The sequence below is a fragment of the Narcine bancroftii genome, chromosome 4 (genome assembly GCF_036971445.1).
Source record: "Narcine bancroftii isolate sNarBan1 chromosome 4, sNarBan1.hap1, whole genome shotgun sequence".
NCBI lineage: Eukaryota > Metazoa > Chordata > Chondrichthyes > Torpediniformes > Narcinidae > Narcine > Narcine bancroftii.
The window spans coordinates 250,504,165-250,525,468 of NC_091472.1; the positions used below are offsets into that span (position 1 = coordinate 250,504,165).

General features: G+C 36.6%; 1 protein-coding gene across 2 annotated transcripts; it reads right to left on the reverse strand.

Annotated features, from left to right (window-relative positions):
- Positions 1 to 2,809: 2,809 nt before the first annotated feature.
- Positions 2,810 to 21,276, reverse strand: asnsd1 (asparagine synthetase domain containing 1). 2 transcript variants are annotated; one of them, XM_069934724.1, is made up of 6 exons: positions 21,180 to 21,276; positions 17,590 to 17,643; positions 13,600 to 13,675; positions 8,091 to 8,698; positions 6,945 to 7,126; positions 2,810 to 5,754 (listed from the first exon to the last, which is right to left on the reverse strand). In XM_069934724.1, exons 1-6 carry the CDS (start codon positions 21,213 to 21,215, stop codon positions 5,499 to 5,501), a joined length of 1,212 nt encoding a protein of 403 aa, XP_069790825.1. In that variant the 5' UTR covers positions 21,216 to 21,276; the 3' UTR covers positions 2,810 to 5,498. The 2 variants fall into 2 exon arrangements, with proteins under 2 accessions (XP_069790825.1, XP_069790823.1); XM_069934722.1 differs by lacking the exons at positions 17,590 to 17,643; positions 21,180 to 21,276 and having other exon boundaries at positions 8,091 to 9,616.
- Positions 21,277 to 21,304: the final 28 nt, after the last annotated feature.

Below are 21,304 nucleotides of genomic sequence, written 5' to 3' on the forward strand. Positions count from 1 at the left end.
TATTGTAGTATTAAGCAAATACAAATGAACTTTCATGGACTTCTAATTTTAGTTGAAAATATGCATTTATTTCAGCTGAAAGAATTTCAAGCTTATATCAACAACAATGATGAGAATCAACTAGACAGGGTTGTCCTTTGTCACCAGCTGTTTGCATTGGTTATTGAACTTTGGCACAGATGATTAGGCAAGATAATTTGATAACAGGTATTAGGGTGAATTCTAATGAATATAAGATAAATTTGTTTGCAGATGACGTGTTGATATATTTAACTCATCCTTTACGGTCTTTGGAGACCTTACATGAACATTTGCAACAGTATAGAGCGTTATCTGGTTATAAGGTAAATTGGGAGAAGAGTGAAATTATGCCTTTGGTGGAGATGGATTATTCGTCATGTAGACAGATTGTGAAGTTAGATATTTAGGTATTATTATTGATAATAATTATGATTATTTACCATTATTGACTAGAATTAAAAATGATTTAAATAGGTGGAAGAATCTACCAATAATGTTGGTAGGAAGGGTGAATTGTATCAAAATGAATATTTTTCCTTGAATTCAGTATTTGTTTCAATCTGTTCCATGTAAGATACCTTATAAATTAATTCTTTGATAAGAAATTTTTTGTGGAAAGACAAAATGGCAAGTTTCATTACAAAAATTAACATGGAAATATGCATTGGGAGGTTTACAACTACCTAATTTTCAACATTATTATGAATCATCTCAATTAAAATTTATAAATAGAATGTTTCAAGAGGATAGCTCTTCGGTTTGGGGTATTAAATTTATCTCAGATTGGTGAAAAGAGGATGGACCAATTTATTTATTGATGGAATTCTCAGTTAAGTAGTTACAGGTTACCAGTATTGAAACATTTGCTTGAGTCATGGATAAATAAGAATGAGTTTTTAGGTACAGAAGGTAAAATCTAGGTTAAGATGCCTTTATTTCAAAATAAGCTTTTACCATTTACGATCAATAATCAAAGTTATGAACAAAATTGAAGTTATGGGAACAAAATGGAATGAAATTGGTAGAAGATTGTTATGAGGCAGGACATTTTATTTTCTTTCAAAGAATGAGAGAGAAATATGAGTACCTTTGAGTACTCTTTTTACTTATTATCAGGTTAAAGTTTTACTATTAAATAATTTTGGGCATACTTTGTGACTTCCTAGAAGATCTAAATTTGAGAGTTTAATTATTGATGGTGCTAGGAAGGGTTTTATATCAAATATGTATAATTTATTGCAGGTTAAAACCCCAAAGCCAGATAAGACTAGAGTGAAATGGGAGAAAGACTTGGGAATATCTATCTCCCCGGAAGATTGGATATCGGTATGTGAAGATAGTATGACTAAAATTGTGAATGTGAGGTTTAGATTGGTTCATTATAATTTTAGTCATCAATTATATTTAAATACTTAGAAATTGAAATAAATTTAAATATGTCACTTCAGATTTATGCTTTAGATGTCATAAGGAAGTAGGAACCTTCTTACACTCAGTTTGGCTATGTGACACAATTAAACCTTTTTGGAATAAAATTAAAGAATTCTTGCAAGTTATGTTTAAATTTAAATTCCATTTGACCCTATGATATTTTTACTGGGTAACATTAAATCATTGTGTTTAGAGTTGAATTGGATAAATCTCAAATGCCTTTTTGAGGTTGGTCTTAGCAGTAGCTAGGAAATGTCTTGCAGTTACGTGGAAGAATGAGATTAAATTGAATATTCAACCATGGCATATGGAAATGAGGTCATGTATTCCCTTAGAGAAGATAACATAATTTACAAAACAATTTTTTTTGTTAAGGTTTGGAGCCCATACATGGATTGGATGTGTTCTAACTGTTAAAATATTATCCCATACATGGGTGGTGTGGTCCAAAACCATGACACATATCCGAATGTATTGCTTTAATTATTCTCCTCCATCTTTCTTTTCTTTCGGAGTAGGTTAGTGGGGGGGTTGGGTGGGAGGGATAGGGATGGGGGGGGGGGAAGGAGGGTTTTATGGAATAAAATATATCACATTGTATTTTTTATGTATTATCTATTATTAATTATAAATAAAATTTTTAAAAAAAGGTAAAATGAAATTATTTCCACAAAATTATATTATTATTTTTGAATGATGCGTCTTGAGTATATTTGAAAATTTCACTCCAATCAAGGCAGGATTCCTGCAATTACATTTGAAAAATACTGAGCTCATGTGGATGAAAAGACCACAGTAGAATTAATCTGTCATTCCTGCAAAAAGCTTAAATGGTCTTTCTGAGAAATACCTCCCATTATGCACAAGCTTATAACTGCAAATGTTTATTGTAGTTGATTGGAGAATGTTACTTAACTGTGATAATTTTGGACCAGATTTCATATCAACAGTAATATTTAAAAATGAAATTCAGAATACTTGTTTGCAAACTCTTGAGTGGAATTGACAGGAAGATGTCCAGATCTGAGGTTAATTGATAATAATTTCAATTAAATCCTATTGGTTTATCTAATACAAAAGGTTAAACTTTGCTGGAATTAAATAGATCCAAAATAACCATGCTCAACCATCCAGTTTTTTTAAAAACAATTTAAATCACATTTACCTTACCACTGCTGCAATAGAAATACTTTTAGTTGCAGGGATGTTTAATGTTTAGGCCAATCTTAGAAATATGAAGTTTCATGCAAAGTTTCTTCAATCAAATAAAATAGTATCTTGATATTCATAACGTCTGCCCTCTTAATCTTCAATTGCCATTTAAAATTACAGTATAGCGAAACAAATACATGCAAAGTATCTTAAACAGGTCATTTTATTTATTTCCAAAACTCTACATTATGGAGTTATTACAAATTCAAATTTATTGTCAGAGAACGTAGATGATACGACATTACAACCCTGAAAATTTTTTTTTCCTGTGGGCCAGGCAGAATTTCTACTTATTGGTAGTGCAAAAATTATTCTTGACAAGAGAGAAATGTAAACAAACTGACAGAAAATAAATATTCAATAATAAATAATGTCCAGAGTCCTTATATGAGTCTCTGATTGAGTTTGTTTAGAAGTCTGATGGCAACTCTTCCTGAACCTGGTGATATGAGTCTGGTGGCACCCATACCTCTTTCCCAATGGCAGTAGCGAGAACAGAGCATGTCCTGGATGGTGTGCATCCTTGATGAATGCTGCTGCTCTCTGACAGCAGTGTTCCATGTAGATTTTCTCAATGGTTGGAAAAGTTTTGCCTGTTATATACTGGGCTGTATCCACTACTTTTTGCAGGGCTTTCAACTCAAAGGTATTGGTGCCCCCATACCAGGCTGTGATGTAGCTGGTCAGCACACTTTCTACAACACATCTGTAAAAGTTTGCCAAGGTTTCGTGGTCATACCAAATTTCCACAAGCTCCTGAGAAAGGCACTGATGTGCTTTCTTCATTATGACATTCATGTTTTAGATCCAGGAAAGATCCTTCAAGATAGTGAGTCTCAGGAATTTAAATTCGCTCATCCTCTCCACTATGATCCCCCAATGATCACTGGAACATGCACCTCTTTTTCCCTCCTAAAGTCCACAATCAGCTCCTTGGTTTTGGTTTCATTGATGTGAGGTTATTAGCCATGTTTTCATTCTTCATGCTGACTCATCACCCCTTTTTATAAACCCACTACCACAGTATCATCGGCAAGTTTGCAGATGGTGTTATTGTACCGAGTCACACAGTCATAGGTGTAAAGCAAGTAGAGCAGGAGAATAAGAATGCAGCCCAGTGGTGCTCTGGTACTGATAGAGATTGTGCAGATGTTCTTATCAATCCCCACTGATTGTAGTCTGGAGATGAGGAAATCCAGGATCCAATCGAGGCCTAGGACTTGGAGTTTGCTGATCAGTTTGTTTTTAATTTTATGAATTTATCAACTCATGATAAACCCAATTATATCTTTCATTTCTTACCTAAAGCTCTTGCTAATAATGCACTATCTACACTATACATTTTTAAAATTTCTAGGTATAAAATCATAATTACTTAGTGCTTTTCTTACATCTAAGTCAACATCCATCTCAAATATTGCACTTATATTACATATAGAAGAGATTGCATATATCATTTGCTTTTCTTAAAAATTAATGGTTACCTTCAAAGATGGAGGCTACAATATTCTATCCCTACCTCCATTTCTTTTCCAAACACTGATCGGTTTATGGAATCACTATATTTTAATTGTAGTGGATCATATTTTATGGAAGCTAGGAGTTAGGCAAAGTTAAATTTTGCATTTATTGTTGCACACAGATTTACAAAAATTGTATCTTTACAGATACATGACAATGGTGTAAGTTCATATGGCATTTGAATTTATGACAGTTTTAAAAAATTTAGACATAAAGCATTGTAACAGGCCATTTAGGCCCACAACTCCATGCCACCCAATTAACCTACACCCCGGAATGTTTCAAATGGTGGGAGGAAACGAGTCCCTGGGGAAAACCCATGAGGACATGGAGAACGTAAAAACAGACAGAGCTGGATCGAACCTTGGTCCTAATTACTGACGCTGTAAAGGTGTTCCGCTAACTACTATGCCAACAGTGCTGTCCCAGTTATCGATTTTAGAACATGTTGATGAAAATTGCAGTGTGTGCCAGATTACTGACAACTACTTTGGATATCCTGCATTAAAGTATGCATGTCAGTATAATCATAGCAAACACCAATAGGTTTTGCCGTGATTATTGTTACAAAATCTGTATAGTTCACGTTTTAAACTGATAGCTGTATTAATATTGTTATGCAATGCCATTGATAGTTGCAAAATAAATTCAGCATTTAACACTGTCCTCACTAATGTGCCAAACAACAAGTGCTGACAATCCTACCTTTAATTCCCAGCACAAAATGTCAATTTTTAGCACACATCACTTTTTGGAAATATAAAACTCTGTCACCTAATTAATTGATGTCAAGTTCGAAGATAGCAATTTCCCATTTTCAATCGAGTTACCAAAACTATATTCCAGTTCTATAATACAAATTCACTGGGAGATTCATGCTTTTAATGTATCAAAATGTTGAAGTACCTTGATCCAGTTTAATCCAAACGTCAGACTTCATAAATACATGACTTATTGAAATTCAAGACTAATTATTTTGCCTACATACCCATAGTTTTCATCACCATAGGTGATTATTTTCTGTCCAAATTGGTTTGAAGTTGCCACTTTCGGGAGTAGTTAATATTTTTTGGCTGCTTTACTGAGAGAAAAAAAATGAAACTTAAAAATACAATTATCCTTTTGTCTACATTTAATTACTTCAAAATGTCTCATCATTTTCCAAAGCATTCAGTTAACTACATAATTAACTGCACAAGTTATAGTATCTACAGAGCAAAGGTGACTAGTCATCCATTTTTTGTCATGAATTCATGGAACACTTAAATCTGCTAGCTCTTTACTTTCACTAATAACATTACTAAAAACAATAACTAATGCACCATGTTTTGTAATAATCTGATGCATTTATCAGAAGCCTTTTCTCTATGGTTTTCCATCTTTGATATTCTAGACCCAAACTGCATTGCTCTCTTTGGTAGAATAGCAGATGCAGAAAGACCCAGTTCTTTTGCAGCCATTCGAAGAAGCAGCTTTTCGCCAATTCCACGGGGTAGAGTTAAGTCTGCTTTTTCCCACACAGGAAGTGAATTTAGAAAAGACACCACCGCTTCATCCAGAAATGGAAACCTGAAATGATACACATGATAATTATAATATACTTTATCTATAGCCACAGATAAAATGTTCTCAACAATTATGTAACTTCTATATGTTTACGATTGATTATCTGGGCCAATGATATCACTGACCCCAAAGCTCTGTCATTATTTGTCAGGAGATGCTAGTTGAGTCCCACAGTGTGACAGTTCAAACCAGTTTTTCTTATTTGCACTACTGGACTTCTGCAATGTGATCATATGTCTATCCAGACCTAATTACCAATTATGCTGTCAGACATTTGTTCATTAGTTTATGAACTGGCAACTTGAATTAATTTAGTACTCGAATACAAAAGATGATCAAGGTTGGGTACTCAGATAGCCCATATTTGGGGTGGCATGGAGAATTATAGTGGCCTATCACTGCACTTCTGTAGCAAGGCCCAATGCAAGATTGAGGAACTGCACCTTGTCTGGGAATGTCATGGACTTCTGACTTCATGTCCAAATAACTTGTTTCAGATTTCCAATATCTGTAGTTTTTAAAAATATATATTTTCAGGCAAGTTGCTTTCTCTGCCTGCCTCAGAACTGATCTCTTCTGGTGCAAATCACCCATGTCTGAGAATGGCTTACCATGTGTACACACACACACACACACACACACACACACACACACACACACACACACACACACACACACACACACACACACACACACACACACACACCTGCATTGTTCGGGGCGTATGAAGCTCAGATAGGTTGGTGGCCCGGGGCCTGGGCAGGCAGGGTGTGGGGGTCGACTTTACACAGTATCAATTATGACATGGTATTGACTATCACATGCATATATATAATTTTTTTCCTCTCCTATAGTAACAACCAGACCTTTGAATGTCACATAGCCCTGCAATTTGCAATTTATTAAGCTTCTTTGTTGTACTGTCACTCTCCCTCTACTCCCATTAACACATTTGACCAGAGGACCACACAACCTATACCCCTGCCTTTACTATCACGTATTCCCTCTGTCTTGCCCATCCTCTCCCACGTCTTCTGCAGTTGAAAATGAACACGCTTTCTCTTTTTTCTCATCTTAATGAATCAACCTGAAATATTTCTCTATCCATAGATGTTGCCTGACCTGAGTCTTTGCAGCATTTTCATTACATTTAAAAACACCCAACAACATACAGAAAAGTTGGCAAAATTCACCTTGCTTCTTTCCCATGATCACCAATAACTCGGTCATCCCTTCCAAGGTTCCGTGAGGAGATGCGACTAAGTTCCATCTCTAGTTCGTTGACAAGGCCTTTGAAACCTGATGTTTTGTAACAGATGCGGTGACGGGAATAACCTGCAAGTTGTTCATCAGCACCTATTCCGGTTAATACCACCTAAAAAGTACAAATTTATACAGTCTTTCACTGCAAATCTTAATACTAGTTAAATGACGAGGAACTGAATTGCCCACTATTATTTTACAAAATATTACCTTTCAACCAAAAGTTAACTGTAACATAATACAGTATTATACATTATATGGAAACATTTAGACAATAGGAGTAGCAGGAATGTCTAGGATTTGTAACTATTATTATACAGGAAGGCTGTTCAGAGTAAAAAGCTGAAAACCAAATGTTAGAAGTACTTTTCAATCCTTAACCTGAAGCATTAGCTCAGGTTTTCTGCAGTGGATGCCTGACATGATATTTATACCATTTTCAGTTATTTCCTATTTCTACCATCTGTAATTTTTGGTTTTGGATGTTATGGACAAAAATTGGGTGTGGATCAAGCTTTGAGGCATTTGAAAAACAGGGGAAGCAGAATTCAATTAAAAATTCAAAATATATTTAAAGAACTTCAATGCATGCAGCATTTGCTTTAAGAAAGTAATAGGTGGGGGATACAGTAAAAGGTAAAATACAACAAGGATAACTGACCAGTGAAGATAACCGATGAGTGAATATATAGGGACAAGAAATCAGAAGTGCTTAGGTTTGCAGCAACAGTCATGACATAATTTGTCAACTCAACCACGTGGAAGGTAAAGTTAAGAGTAAGCTTTGGACAGAAAAAAGCACTTCACAATATTGAATAAAGGCAAAACCTGCTGAATTATTTCAATTCTTCTTGTGCATCAGGCCCCACTGGAGGTTAGGATTATTTTAGAGACGCCAAGTCTTGTCTTACTTGGAAATAGATTTGAATAAAATGTAAATTCTCTTTAAATACTGAGATAAGAAGCCACACACAATGTGTGACATGAATTCTTCATTAAAATGTGCATCATATCAATGTTTGTATTCCAAATGATGGGCAACCTTTTATTTAAAAGAAAAGAATTCAACTCCTCACCTTTGCATTACTGATGTATGGCTGCATTTCTCCATTAATGATGTTGATACCAGTACCTCTTGCAGCAAACCATACTGCACAGCCAATGCTGTCATCCAAAACAGTGTCCAGAGGTTGTACTAACTGGCTAATCCGGAGTTGTCTCATTTCTTTTAGCTCTTCTAATGTGATATTGATTTCTATAAAATTCCAATGTCTGGAAGGGTTTATAATTTGCAATTCTTTTAAACCACAATGGCCAGTGATCCGGTCAGGCACGTTAAAAGCAGTCTTCTCTTCAATACACTCCTTTTCTGGTGCTCCAGAGGTATTGCTTTGCTTCTGCTTTTTCTTTGAGATCCTCTGCCCTTTCCTCTCTTGCTGCTCAAAGGCTACATTCAACAAGTCAATAGGTTCATTTGGTGGAACATGACGGTCAGCCAAGGCAGACAGAACCATAGAATCAACACCCCCAGAAAAGAGAATTGCTACTTTTGCTTGGTTAGAATTTACTACCCGAGCTGCAGAATCAGATGGATTTTGGTTTCTTGGTAAAAAGAGCACTCGTTGTCTGACAGAGTCACTTAAAACACCAATAAATCGATGAACAAGTTTTTTCCTGTTTTCATCTGAAAGACAAATGTCAAGATTTGTCACAGAATATTTCTGATCGATACTTGGATCTGGAATACAGCAATTCATAGGAATTATGGGGGCTGTGAGGTAAAGCTTTGATTCATTCAAAAACACAGAAACAAAATGAGGAAGATCTTCAATGAACTGAGCTTCTCTGTGAGAAACAGATTCATCATCACTTGACATAGGTTTCCATGGATACCATGTTATTGCCAGTGAGGTGGCATTGCATTGTTTCTGAAGGTCAATTTTATAAAGTCCTTTTGCTGGCACCTCATGCCAAGGGGCATTTATATACTTTGAGAGAGCACCCACTGATGCAAGAGTCAGGCAGGGATTTTTAAACTGCCATAATAAACTCCGCCGACCAAAATAGTCTCGACCAAACCACAAGCAGTGAGTGGATGGTTGGTAGTATATAAAAGCCCATGGTCCCCGAATAGATGAAAAGACAGATAAAATGGCTTCTTCACTGTTACATGAAGACAGATGCTGAAGAATAATCTGAGTGTCATTATCTTCAGGATTAATTTCGATACCTCCAAACACCTCCCCATTCCAAAGGAAGACATTTCCTTGACCATCCTGCATGGGCTGTGGATTTAAGCACCCTCTCATGTGCAGCACATGACCAGAGAAACAACAATTATAACCCAGCTCAGGCACCACTCTTGATAATTGTTGACTGCAGTGAGGACCTCTCCGTTGAAGGTTTTCAAGCATATCCTTTCCCAAAATAACAGGATCATCTTGGGGAACTAAAACTAACATGCAACAAATTCCACACATTTTGTGTTTTTTAATTTATCCATCCAATCAAATATGCAGACACTTTGACATTTTTGATTACTTCTTCATTTTCTTAGTATTTTCCAATTCCTGGTGTTCTTTTCTCATCTCATCAAGGGAACCTATAAAATTACAAAGTTTGCAAAGATTTCTTAACCTTAGCTGGAAATGCAATACCCTGTAGCATCTGTAATTTTCACAGAACCAAATTGATCTAGTACTTTTGTTTTTAAGAACATCTATACAGTTCAAAAAAATTGTGAAAATAGAAAGCAGCATCTGATTAAATTTAAGATTAACACAAAGAACAAACAATTTCTCTTCAAGGCAAAAGTATAATAAACAGATTTAACATCCAGTCAGGATAAAAGTACTATAATCAATATGAACAAATTCAACAGAAGTGCCTTTTATAAAAGATTTTAGTACTTTCTCAGCTCTTTCCATAGATTTAGATATTGAAACATATTCTTCCTTTAAAACATCCAATACAATTTCACAAATATTGTATCTATTACAGATTGTCTGTAAAATATGCCATTAACGGTTTAATTTGACGCATTTGAGGTTGAAGAACAGTCAGTGGGATTGAACAGTGTTCAAGAACTCAACTGAGGATCTGAATGATTACACCACAGCTGTCACAGACTTTATCAAACAGCTGTGGACAAGTGGCCCCCCCACAAAATAGTTCAGTGTTTTCCCCAACCAGAAGCCCTGCTTGTACAATGAAATCTGGAGCGTGCTGAGAGCCAGATCACAGGCATTTAAATGCAGAGATCTACAACACTACACAATGAATCAGAATTTATTCTCACGAAATCTGTTGTTTTGTGTCACAGTGCAAATATTTATATAAACCACCTTACAAAAAAGTACTGGGTAAAGTGGTGACATAGCCTGCTGCAAAACCAAATCCAGTGTAGTAGGAGACAGTAGAGCATCACTCCCAGATGAACTCAATGACTTTGATGCCTGATTTGACCACCAGAACAAGGAAGAAACACTGCGCACCCCAATGTCCCCTGATGATACTCAACTGTCAGTATCTGAGGGTACACTCTGGATGGAATACTCAGCTGGGTACTAAAATGTTGTGCTGAACAACTTGCTAATGTATTCATAGATACCTTCAACATCTCACTTCGGCAGGGTGAGGTACCCACTTGTTTCAAACAGGCCTCAATTGTACCAGTGCCCAAGAAGAGTGCAGTAACCCACATAAATGACCAGTGGCACTCACATCCAGCGTGATGAAGTGTTTTGAGAGGTTGGTGTTGAAGTATATCAACTCCTGTCGGAGCAACAACGTGAATCCTTTCTAATTTGCCTAATGCAGCCACAGGTCTACAGTAGATGCCTTTTCACTGGCTCTACACAAAGCCCTGGAGCAGCTGGACAGCAAAGATGCATATATTAGGATGCTTTTTGTCGACAAGTTTTGCAATCAACACGATCATTCCTCAAAACTGATCAGCAAACTCTAAGTCCTTGACCTCAATACCCCATTGTGCAATTGGATCCTGGAATTCCTCACCTCCACACCACAATCAGTGAGGATTGGTAAGAACATCTCCATAAGTACTGGAACACAACAGGGCTGTGTACTTATCCCCCACTCTGCTCACTTTACACCTATGAGTGTGAGGCTCAGTACGACACTACCACCATCAACACATATGCTGACGATACCACACAAAAAGGGGCGATGAGTCAGCATACAGGAGGGAGATTGAAAACTTGGCTAAATGCTGTACTAACTACAACCTCACATAATGTCATCAAAACCAAGAAGCTGATTGTGGACTTTAGGAGGGGAAAACCAAATGTGTATGATCCAGTGATCATTGGGGGATCAGAAGTGGAGAGGGTAAGCAAACATCAAGGATATATACCACCGATATGAAGCTACATTCAAATGATCTCTATCTTTTTTTTGGTATAACCATTATTATTGCACTTAAACATAAATCTGGTAGAGCTTATTCCTGCGTTACTTGATGAAGAACATCCATAAATAAAGAGGACAGCTCATCATAAAAAACTATAAAATTCAACAGTGAACCCATCATCTCCTGGAGACTTCCCGTTAGGCATTTGTTGAATAACATCCTTTATTTCTAAATCTGTAAAAGGAGAATCCAGTTTCCTCACATCATCTTCCCCTAATATTGACAAATTTAGTTCTGACAAAAAAGATTCAATGGAACCATCATCTCGAACTCCCTCAGAAACATATAATTTCTGATAAAAATTGGTCATTGACTTCCTGAGGTTTAAAAGTAACTGAGTTATCCTTCCTCACAGCATTAATAGTTCCTGATGCTTTTTCTGTTTTCAGTTGTCACGCTAAAACTTTATGGGCTCTGTCCCCTAACTCATAATAACATTGTTTAGATCTTTGAATCAAACATTCAAATTGATATGTTTGTAGTGTATTATATTGTGAGTTCAATTTAGTCAAAACTGCCTTATTAACCTCCGCACAACTCCTCTGAAATTCCTTTTCCAAATCAGCTATCTGTTTTTCCAATGACCGAGTCTCTGCCAAAAATTTCTTCTTTTCCTTTGATGCATAGCTAATAATTTGACCATGTAAAAATGCCTTCAAAATATACCAAAAAACCCAGAGATCTTCTTCCTAAGTAACAAAGAATTTGGACTTGATTTGGATGGTGCACAAAAAAGATTTGTTAAGATAGTTCTAGCCGTAGCAAAAAAATGTATTATGTCAACCTGGAAATTGGAAGATAATTTGAGAATACAACAATGGTATATAGAAATGAATAAATGTATTCCATTAGAAAAAATAACATATAGTTTAAGAAATAATATTGAAATATTTGAACAAATATGGGAGCCATAAATGAAACACAATAGAGAAAACCTACCGGGGACATTTACCACCTAAATTAACGAAAGGAGAAGGAAATTAAAAGAATTGACTCAGTGGAATTTCTTGTTTATTTTTATTGAATGACAACATTGTTTGACTGGTTTAATATATCTTAGATTTTGTACTTTAAATGGATGGGGAGGGGAGGTGGGGAGGGTGGGATGGGAGGGGGGGGGGAGAAAATGACACTGTATATATTTGAAAAGGAAAATGTATGTATCATGGTCAATGTGGTTTATGGTGTGAAAAATAAAAAATTTAAAAAAAAAAGCATCCCATAAAGTAAAATCATTCTGAACTGTATTCCTATTCAAATCCAAAAAAGAAATGATTTGATCCTTAATGAATTTTACAAATTCCGGTTTTTTTCAATAACATTGCATTAAACCTCCACTGAAAAGTTGATCATTGGGGGATCAGAAGTGGAGAGGGTGAGCAAACATCAAGGATCCACACCACCCAGGACATGCTCTGTCCTCGCTGCTGCCATCAGGAAAGAGGTATATGTATCACAAGACTTGAACCACCAGGTTCAGAAACAGTTGGCGGAACAATATTCTGTCTGGCAACTCTCCAACCAGATGGCATTAACATTGACCTCCATTTTCATTAGGCCCCTCTCCCATTTCTTTCCCTACCCCTGTCACCTTTCCTCCAGTTCCCCACCCACCTTGCTCTCCATTCAGAGATCAAACCCCTCCCCATCACTTCTCAACATTTTTTCCTCTTCTGCCCTCCCACTCATATCTATCTTTTGAGTTGGCCTGCATTCTTTCTCCTATTCTTCCATCCTTCCTCTCCTTCCCTCATATTTTTAATTCAGGCCCATGCCTGCTTTCTGCTCATTCCTTGACAAAGGGCTCAGGCCTGAAATATTGGCTACCCTTTGCTTCCGGTTGATGGTGTGTGATCTGATGAATTTCTCCAGCAGTTTTGTTTGCATTAAATGACCTTATTCCACTGTTGAGAAGATATAATGGCCACTCCTGAAGGTGCCCAAAAGTGAACGTGAGTTAAGGGATCAAACAAAAGGAAAAGCATCTTATGAATGTGTGAAAGAAAGGAAATTAAAAGTGGCAGAAAAGCACAACCAAAATCTCAATAGATATAATATAAAAATCAAAGAAAAAATACCCATGAAAAATATTTTCTACCTTTCAAATTTGTACATCCTCATTTGACAAAATATGCTCAAAATAAATAACTTACATTTACATTCACTTAGTGTCTGTGTTCGATCTGCTATGAAAAATATATTGCTGTTGGGCTGCTGCTTATAAACTCTCTAGAAAAAAGAGTGGGAACAATTATTGTCAAAGAAAACCAAAATTAATCACAGAATCACTTTAAAATAAATAAGCTCCATGAATGCAGCTTATCTCTTAGGAGTTTTATATTAAGCACTTATTGTTATGAAATCTGCCCCGCCCTCAACCATTTCTGAAGGAAATTTCATATGCTGAATGTTCAAAGCCAATAAACATTCCACCATCACAAGGAGATATTCAATAAAGTTGGGAATTTTCAATTCTATTTACAAATCCCTGCATTAGAATCCAAACCTGTAAGTAGCCAGTCTTTGGTCTGCCAAGTGAGAAGAAACAGTTGAAGGACACAACTGTTTTGCAATAATAATACTCAATGAGATAGTTTTACTACTTACATCTGGCATTCAAGCCAGTAGAATAAATACATTAATAAGGGGAAAGGGGAGGCGAGTCATCATTGATACAAATCCAAACCATGACAAAAATACCAAACTCTATCCAGGTAATCCACAGAAGGTGAGAAATTTCTAACTCCCTAAACTTTATTCATCAATGATAAGGCACAGACATAATGAAATTCTCTCCACTAATGAGAAGTAGAGTTCAAAAACCACTCAAGAAACTGGATACTATCCTGGACCAACTTGCATGACAAGCAAATCATCCACTATCCCCAGGCTTTAGTTTTATGTCGGAGAAAGTCCAGATTCTGGTGAGGGGAAATTTAGAAAGCTGAAAAGAAAGGACAAAAATATGGTGCAGGGACTCATTTAAGGACTCTTGCTTTTGGCACTCCATTGATTTTTTTCTCTCTCTGTATTGCACAATTTATTTAAATTTCTTTATTTGTTTATATATACACAGTGTGTACAGTTTTGTTTTGCACTACCAATAAGTGGTAATTCTGCCTTGTCAGCAGGAAAAAGCATCTCAGGATTATATGTGATGTCATGTATGTACTCTGACAATAAATATGAAACTGAAAAATGGGTAATGTTAACACAAACCTGTCAGTGAAGGGCTGTGCATACAAATGAAGAAGTAATTATTCACTGAATTGAAGCAAGGGGTAAAAGGTGAACTGAAAATAGTAGAATGTGCAAATGAATGAATACAACATTATAAAACTCATATGTGAATTAACACAAGTAGAAATAAATGAGTATGATCTAATAACCATTTCAGAGATGTAGCTTTTAAGTGACCAGGGCTGGCAATTACATTTTCTGAGATGCTTTACAAATCAAAATTAAAGAATGGAATAAAGGTGAAGGTTCCATTATTATCACATAACACTACATTTAGAATGTAACGTACATGAAATTCTTTAACATTTGTCTACCGCAAGGCAGACAGAGAGTCGCCACCATGTCCAGTGCCCTGGTGTTCCCAGGCAGTCTCCCCTCCAAGTAATGTGCCTGCTTAGCTTCCAAGATCAGATAATCCCAGGCATATTCAGGCTATTAGGTGCATAAAAGCTTTAGAAAAGAAGGATTTTGATTCTACTTATTGATTTTCAGTACCAATTTAGTTGGAGATAAGGAAGATCAAAAGCCACCAAATAGTTCTGGTTGTTGTATTACAGCCTCAACAGATCATAATCCAGATCATAATCCAAATTAGGATCCAATGGAATTGTTTATTGTCACGTGTACTAAGAAAGCAATTTTGCATGGTAACCAGGCATCAAGTACAGCAGATAGAGCAATAATAAAACACAGTGTAGGGTATTGTGTTACTAAGACAAGTGCAGGATATAGAGGAAAGTATTGGTACACAGTCCAAGGACATCATATTTTTAGCAATAAGAGGTGCATTCAAGAGTTTATTAACAGCAGGATAAAAAAAAGTGAAGGAAAATAAATTAGAGATCCATATAACAAAGGTAATATAATCATGGGTGACTTCAGTCTATATATAGAATGGCCAAACCAAATCAGCTGTAATAGAGTTGAGTATAATATGGTAATGGTAGTAGAGTACAACATAAAAGAACGTGATTTAGTTTAATCTGAATCCAGAATGAAACCTAAATAAAGCTACAAAAACAATGCATTGATTATGGTAGATAAGGGAACTTAAAAGATACAATAATAATCTAGCTAGGGTAACTTTTCAAATATTTAATATAAAGTTTGCAATACTTTAAAGCAAAAAAAAAACACAAGAAAGGTGGTCTAACATATCTGTCCTTATTGCAAAAGGATTAGAATTTGGAACAGAATGTGGTAAGTCACCCTGAAGTATTACAAGCCTTTTATTTAAGGAACACAGCACTAGTAGTCTAGAAAAGATTCACAAGGTTAATTTTGGGATGGGATATTTATCCTAGCACACGAGCCAAAATAGTTGGAGCTTTATTCATTTTAGTTTAAATAAATAAAGGACAATCTTATTAAAATTCGAAGGAAGCATGACAGGGGAGATATTTTCCATTAGTGGGAGAATCTCAAATGGGGAGATGGTTACAAGAAAGAGCAGTAATTTAAAACTGAGGTGCATATGAATTGTTTCTCACAGATGGTGGTTTTGCATTTACACAGATGATTTTGGATGTTAGATCACTGGAGATGCTTAAAGATTAAGAATAATTCTTGGACACTTGGAGAATTAAGGCCAATGAGGCAATGAGGCCAAGGGCGTATCAGCCATAACTATACTCAGTATCAGAATATGCTTGTAAAGCCTGATGCCCATGCTCCTGCTATTTGTGTTCTTATGTTAGGGTTTATAATGTTGCCAAAAGAAAGAGAAAATCTGAGAATTGGGAAAATGATTGACTTTGATAAGAAAAGAGAAAGTACAAAAGCTTCAACAAATATATAGAAAGCACAATGAATATCCAGGATTAATTAGGGTAGCATGGTTGGCATAGTGTTTAGCACAACATCATTACCATGCCAGCAATCAGGACCAGGGTTTGAATCCCGCGCTGTCTGTAAGGAGTTTGTACATTCTCCCAGTGTCTGCTTGGGTTTTCCCTGCAGGCTCCGGTTTCCTTCCACTGGTCGAAATGTACTGGGGGTCGTAGGTTAATTGGGCGTAATTGGACAGCACAAAATGACCTGCTACTGTGCTACATGTCTGAATTTTAAAAATGTGGATTGTCACAAACTGGAGAGGGAAAAGTTGTGTGAAGAATACACAAATGGCAATGAAATCGAACAAATATTTTGTGTCTGGTTCCACAAAAGACAGAAAACATCCTGGAAATAAAGGAATCTATTGGTCAGTGAAGAATTAAAGATATTAGGAAGAGTAAAATAAAATTGTAACAGATCAAAGTCAGAACAGACAGCAAAGAAACAAGCCCTTCGGCCATCTGTTCATGCTGACTGAGACCTATTTTCCAGCATTTGGTCCATTTTACCTGCAGTACCATCCCCTTTGGCAACTCTCTCCATATACCTTATGAAAAAAGAGACTCCTTTTAAATATTTTTCTTCTTACTTTAAACATATATCCCCTAGAGACTCCTCTATCTTTGGAAAAAGAACCATGTTCTGAAGGAATCTGAGGTTCAAATTCTTAAGTAGAATTTTCATATTGCGTCTTCTAAATTTTATCTTTGAGAAATATATTGTATTCCATTTTTCTGAACAGTACTATCAATTTATAAAAAACTGTGGAGTGTCATCATGATTATAATAGAATCTTTTTTAAAAAATAACTTACAGCAATGGTAACAGGCCCTTCCATCCTATGCCACCCAATTATATTCTATTGGCCTACAATCCTGGTACATTTTGAAGGGTGGGAGGAAACCAGAGCACCCGGAATAAACTCACAGAGACACAGGGAGAATGTACAAACTCCTTCCAGACAGCGCAGGCTTCGAACCCCGATCGCTGGCGCTGCAACTACATTGCGCTAACCACTAACCGTGCTGCTCTTCAAGTATAAACCCAAGATTTGCATCACATTAACTTACCCGATTTTTCTTCAGATTGGAAAGTTCATCAATGAGAATAACTTGTTCTTTTATCTGTAAAAACAAAATTACATTGGACACTGGAATGGCAAATATAAACAAATTGAAGTTGTCTGTTTTTTATGATTTATCTTGGGTAATTTAAAAGGAGCTTGTTTGCCTAATAATATTTGGCAAAGACACAATGGCCCAGAATTTCATAGCAGCAATAACCCACTTGTGGCACAATTAACCGAATTGTCAAAATACTAAGTTACGGTATGTGAAATTCTTCTCTCTTCCTAAAAGGATTTCATCTCCATTTAAAAGGTGGAATTTCTGCAACATATTATGCTTATATTTTAAACACAAATATTCATGCAATATCCTAAACCTGAGAAACCAATTTGTCCTCTGCTTCATTAACTACCTACAAGCCTACAAGGTAAGGCTCCTCAACAATTCCTCTGCTTCATTAATAACTGCTTAGGTGCTGCCCCATATATCATTATGAGCTTGATAAATTTATCTACTTTGCTGCCAACTTCCATCCCACCGCAAATTCTCCTGGACCATTTCCAGGAACATTCGTTTCCCTTCTCGATTTCTCAAGTCTCCATCTCGGGAAACAAACTCTTGACAGACTTTTTTTTAAACAAACCCACCAACTCCCATAGCTACGTCGATTACGTTGGATGAACAACACCTCATATTTCATCTGGGCACCCTCTATCAGTCAAGACAGAGCTTAAAAAGAGAGGTGCCAGAGATCAGGACATACAGAAGGTGGTCGTGGGAGGCAGAAAAACAGTTACAGGACTGCCTTGAGTCAGTGGATTAGGGAGGGATCAAGAACTCAGCTGAGGATCTGAATGATTACTCCATGCAGACTTTATCAAAACAATGTAGACGACTGTGCATCCACAAAATCATTTAAGGTTTTCCCTAACTACAAGTCCAGGATGAACAATGAAATCTGGACCTTGCTGAGAACCAAATACAAGCATTTAATTCCCGAGATTCCTAACACTACACCAGGAGCAGGTACGTCCTATGAAAAGCCATCTCCCACCCTTTTGGATAGAATTAGCATTTTTAGACTAGGTTATGAAAGTCAAATTTCCTCAAGATCCAATGATTTTCTTGCTAGAAAACGTTTCTGAGATTAGGCCAAAATTAAAACTTAACATGTTTCAAAAGAAATTTCTGAAAATTGCATTGCCAGTTGCAAGGAAACCTATAGCAGTCTCATGGAAATTAATTTAAATTTGGGAATAGATAGCTGGCATGATGAAATTCATAGTTGTATACCTCTTGAAAAAAATTACATACAATTTAAGAAATAAATATGGTAATTTTAAAAATATTTGGTGCCTATACTTACACACTGTAGATATTACACTTTGAAAATATTCCCTAAACCTCAAACCTTATCAACTTCTTTGTGAATTTGATTGAATTTACTGTAATTTTTGTAACCAGATATCTTTCTTTTTTTTCTTACTTTTTCTTTCTTTCTATAATTCTTTCTCTTTATGTTATTGGGCTTATTATTATTTTGGGGGAGGATATGGGGGAACAAAAAATACTATGTATTGTTATTGTTTATATAATAATGTAGGATTTTTCTGTATTTGGACACTAATATGTATGAAATTTAAATAAAATTTTCAAAAATAAAGAAAAGCCATCTCCTGGGAAATTCTGGATGAGAATGGAAACAATCAAGGATACCTGTCAGCTGCAGCAGGGCCTAAATGACATAACCTGCTGCAAAACCAAATCCAGTGTAGTAGGAAACAGTCAAGCTTCACTCCCAGATGCACTTAATGCCTTCTACACCTGATGTAACCACCAGAACAAGGAAGAACCATTACACAACCCTATGTCCTGTGATAATCCTCTACTGTCAATATCTGAGGATGATGTGCGGGCGGCCTTTGTCACTCATATGCACTGTGTACTGGGGGAACTACTTTTAGATCTATATTAAACAATGAATGAAGCATCATGTCTCCATGAACAGTGGTTTCTGAACATCAAATACATGACACAGCAAAGCAGTCATCGATGTAGCAGAGCGTAGCGGTTAGTGCCACACCTTTACAGTGCTAGCAATTGAGATTTGAGTCCTGCACTGTAAGGAGTTTGTATATTATCCCCATGTATGCATGGGTTTTCTCCGGGGGTCCAGTTTTCTCACACAGTTCAAAACATACCGTGGGTGAAGGTTAATTGGATGGCATGGACTCATGGGCTGAAATGGCCCATTACTGTGCTGTATGAATAAATTAAAATTAAGGACTATACATTATTTTTTTCTTCTGTATTGCTGTTTGTTTACATTTCCCTCTTTTGTATATGCATCTTTACTCGAGTACGCTGAGCTTCGTTATGGTATGCTGGGCTTCATTAATCAGGGAATTGAGTTCAGGGTTTGTGAAAATATTGCAGCTCTATAAATCTTTGGTGAGACCAGTTAGAATATTGTGTTCAGTTCTGGTCACCTCATTACAGGAAAGATTGGAAGCTATGGAGAGGGTACAGAGGAGATTTTACCATGATGTTGTCTGGATTGGAAAATATGTCTTATGAGGCAAGGTTAGCTCCCCTTGGAGCAAAGAATGAGGTGACTTAATAGAGGTCTACAAAATCATGAGAGGCCTAAGGTAGATAGCACTTTTTTTTCCCCAGGGCAGGAAGAGCAAACACCAGAGGACATCTGTACAAAGTGAAGAGGTAAGTTAAAATTTTTTTTTTAATGCACCCAGAGATGAGGATGCCTTGCTGCAGTTGGTGTAGAGGTTGGAAAAATAGGAGCATTTAAGATAGGTGCATGAATGAAAGGAAAATAGAGGATCATGAAGTATGGAGGGTTTTTTTTGAAAAAAGGTATATATGGGTCAGCATAACATCATGGGCCAAAGTGCTGTAATGTTCTATGTAGGTTTTTTGCACCATCAATAAGTAGAAATTCTGCCTGGTGCACAGGAAAAATAATCTCAGGGTAGCATAGGATGTCATGTATGTACTGACAATAAATCTGAACTTTCCACTGGATTCCACTAACATTGTCCTCCTGTTTCCTCTTCTCTATTTCTGTATTCGTCCAGCTTTTTTCTTCCCCTCGTCTCCTTTCCTTCTGCTCTGTATTCACAGAGACATCCTCTCCCCCAATCAATGCTGTCCTTTCCTCTCCTATTCCCCCTATCTATTGTCCAATTATCACCTTTCGTCTGTTGAATTGTGCTTCTCCCACCCCCACCCCTTTCTTTCCCCCTCCCCAATCCTTGATGCTCTCTATGTTTTGAAGAAGGGCTCAGGCCCGAAACGTCGGTTGTATATCTTTACCTCCTACGGAGGCTGCGAGATCTGCTGAGTTCGTCCAGTATTCTTGTTTTTCTACTTTAGACCAATTTTAACAATGATAAATTCAGAAACAAATTTCCAATGCAGGGTTTTACCTTTGAAAATTTAATCTGATGCCGCCTGATCAGTGTTTTCTGCTTTTATTTAAAATGACCCGCTTCTGCGGTTGCTTGTGGCTGTCAAAACATAATGGTGAAATAACAAGCTTCCCAGAGAGGAATTATACTGACCAAGAGCCATACCTGCTTATTCAACATTTCCTTCCTAGACGGCTCCATTCATCGAGGCCAAACAAACAGCTCCACTGCCTACAAATTGAGTCCATGTGAGACTCCCGGAAGTGTGTCAAGTCGCTGCGAGCAAGCGC